The sequence below is a fragment of the Lolium perenne genome, chromosome 2 (assembly GCF_019359855.2).
Source record: "Lolium perenne isolate Kyuss_39 chromosome 2, Kyuss_2.0, whole genome shotgun sequence".
Taxonomy (NCBI): domain Eukaryota; kingdom Viridiplantae; phylum Streptophyta; class Magnoliopsida; order Poales; family Poaceae; genus Lolium; species Lolium perenne.
The window spans coordinates 2,931,001-2,934,073 of NC_067245.2; the positions used below are offsets into that span (position 1 = coordinate 2,931,001).

Below are 3,073 nucleotides of genomic sequence, written 5' to 3' on the forward strand. Positions count from 1 at the left end.
TTGAGCATCTTGTATTCTCTCTTGAGTTCTTTTTCTTTATCTTGTAGCTGGGATTTGACGAAGTTCACCTGCGGATTACGTTCCTGGAATATTTGCGTCATTCGATTCCAAGTGTCCCCACTCCATCCATTTTGTGCTCTGTAATAGTCATTATTATGCTCATGAAGTATATCGATCAGAGATTTCTCAAGCCCCAAATTCCATTGGGCTCTTGCTTTCGTTGCTGAACAAAATTAGTAAGGTGTTAGTCAAAACTTGACATGATTCATCAAAGAATTTGCTGCTCTATATCACAGTATAGCCATACACAAATAGTACCTTTTGGAGATTTCCTTTTCTTATTGGTCGGTGGAGTTTTTCTCACACCAAGAGCAGCTTTTTTCAAGTTGAACTTGGGTGTGCCCACTGGATGCAAAGTAGGCTTCATATCTGTTGTCATAAGAATAATACCGTTAGACTAAAAAGGCAAACATAAAATAGGAATAAGAATTACTAGTGGACATGAATAATGGCAAACATAAGACAGGAACCATAATACACTGAGCCCATTACAAACATATTGGCAAACATAAGAACTTATTCTCCGACAAAACATAGTACATTGATTCCATTATTACATTAACAAATTACTACTACATGATACAAGAGCTAATCATGTTGGAAATCATTCCACATCTGCATTGCTATTTGATCTCACAAGTTATTGCCTGCAAGGTTGTTTCCTTGGTGGTTATCATCCCCATTGGGCAAATCAACATGGTTAGCAACAGGAATAAGGTCTTCATCTTCATGGTCAAGCCACTCTTCGTCACCATGTTGACTTCTGATTATGTTGTGCAAGATTGCAGTAGCCGCAGGGATTTTCACTTGGTTGTTCAGTTTGTGGAATGTGGCAACATGTAGGATAGGAAACCTCTTCTTTAGTATTCCTATGTTCCTTTCCACACTGTTTCGCATCAGAGCGTGACGGTGATTAAATAGCTCTTGGTAGTTTTGTGGGCGATGGTGTCCATGGCCCCATTCCTTCAAGTGATACCGCACGCCACGGTATGGGGCGAGGAATTTCTCCGTGTTTGCGTATCCTCCATCAACTAGGTAAAACTTCCCAGGAGGTACTGTAAAACCAGTGGCCTTTGCAGAGCGAAGGACTCGAGCATCTGTGGCCGAACCCTCCCAACCACAAGAGATGTATGTGACGTTAAGGTCGAAGTCACTAACTATCATTACGTTGTGGCTGAGGGTTCCCTTTCTATTTCGGAATGGTGCAGCAAGGTGCGGTGATATGGAAATAGGCACATGTGTTCCATCAATTGCCCCTATGCAATTCTGCAAAGTAAGAAAGAAATGGTGATATAAGAAAGGATGTGGATTAAGGTAAGGAAGAAAGTTGGGGTTTTAAAATAAGAACCTCGAAGTAGGGGAAGAAACGGTAATCATTAGCTATTCTTGGATGAGGATGGTCAATAATGGGAGGCTTCAGAAATCGCCTACTTAGGATAGGGATGATGTTGAAGAACTCTCTTATGCACTTGTGGAAGGTGCGGTTGCTGTGTTGGAACTCCAATTGCAGATCTTCGAAAGAGGCATTGTGTGACAACATGTAGAGGAAAATAGCTAGTTTTTCTTCAACCTTAATCCTTTTGTCCTTCAATAATTTTTCTCTTCTAAGATAGGATGCCAAGGATCTGAAAATGTGTGGCTCCATCCTATAGGCTACCCGGCAATTCTTAACATGTCCATCAAGGATTCCTTGAACACGTTGCATGCCATACAAGACAGAGCTATGCCGTTGCGTTCTCTCTACTTTCCCTCTTCTACTCCTTTTGTGATAGTGCAATATTGGTAAAAGTAAGAACATGAACTCCTCGTCATCTTCCTCTCTCCTCTTCCTAATAAGCTCTAGCCTTTGTGTATTCATTGCAGCACTAAAATAATAGCAATTAAAGGCAGACAATAAGAATACAAAAGCTAGATTGCATGGTTTCACATCAAGTACAAGCAGTAAATATGATTCATACCAAAAATAGGAGTTCTCACAACTTCCCAAGATGGAGGTGGTTGATCCAATCCAACAATAGGCCAAGGTGCAGATATCTATAAAAAAAAGCCACTTAATCAGAAAATTGGATCTACTACCATGCTGCATAGCAAATGAACTACTACCATGCTGCATAGGATCATAACATCAGAAAATTGCTACAGGTGTAGGCACAATGCAACAGATAATTCAACTATCTCTCTCTCTCCAAAACCATAATAGTTATGTAGAGAACCGATGCGGTAATTAACCAGACATACTTTCAGCAAGAAAACAGCACAGCTTCTACCTCTCTCTCTCCAAAACCATAATAGTTCAGAAGTCTTTTACTTCAACATCATATTGCACAATCCTGAACCAGCTAGTTTTACATTTGCAGTATACCAGATCAGGATGCCAGCTTCACAAGGTTACTGAATGCCAATGCAAATTAATTTTCCTCTGCACAAATTAATACCCCCACAAAGAAAAAAAGGTCACCAACTGCACCGCACCCTGTGCACATGGCATACAAGTATATTTCCTACTAGGGCACATAAGCTAGTACCCTGTGCACTCTGTGCACACACGCATCAACAGGAACATGTAGAGGCTAATACTAGGAGTATCACTTTATCTTCAAAAGGGCAAAATAAATAAATGATGCAACTTAAGAAGCCCATACAGGCGGCAGCGGTAACTAATCAAATTGATAATTTCTGGTCCTCCCAAAACTACAATGTCAATGTTAAACCAAACTATTCCAGGGAGCACTAACTAACAATACAGTGTGGTGGTATCATATTTATATACATGACATACTGAGAATACATGATGATACAATTCCAGGGAGCACTAACTAACAATTCCAGGGAACACTAACTAACAATACATGACATACTGTGAAAACTGTAGAGTTGCATAGGCAGAGGTGAAGGATCAAATCCTACAAGCTAGTGACCCTTCGGCTCAACCATCCGGAGAAGAAGATGCCGGTGGCGATGCCTTCCTATCCATCCTCCCTTCCTCCATCCGAGACCCTCGCGGCAGCAGAAG

The 3,073-nt window shown here is 40.9% G+C and overlaps 1 protein-coding gene across 1 annotated transcript; it reads right to left on the reverse strand.

Moving 5' to 3' along the window:
- Positions 1–693: 693 nt before the first annotated feature.
- Positions 694–2,067, reverse strand: LOC139835115 (uncharacterized). The gene is made up of 2 exons (XM_071825092.1): positions 1,409–2,067; positions 694–1,326 (listed from the first exon to the last, which is right to left on the reverse strand). Exons 1-2 carry the CDS (start codon positions 1,916–1,918, stop codon positions 694–696), a joined length of 1,143 nt encoding a protein of 380 aa, XP_071681193.1. The 5' UTR covers positions 1,919–2,067.
- Between the last annotated feature and the right edge of the window lie 1,006 nt (positions 2,068–3,073).

Coding starts and splice junctions, on each gene's coding strand:
- LOC139835115 (XM_071825092.1), bottom strand. CDS start 1,918: ATGAATACACAAAGGCTAGAGCTTATTAGGAAGAGGAGAGAGGAAGAT. Junction 1,327..1,408: donor GTTTCTTCCCCTACTTCGAG/GTTCTTATTTTA, acceptor CTTACTTTGCAG/AATTGCATAGGGGCAATTGA.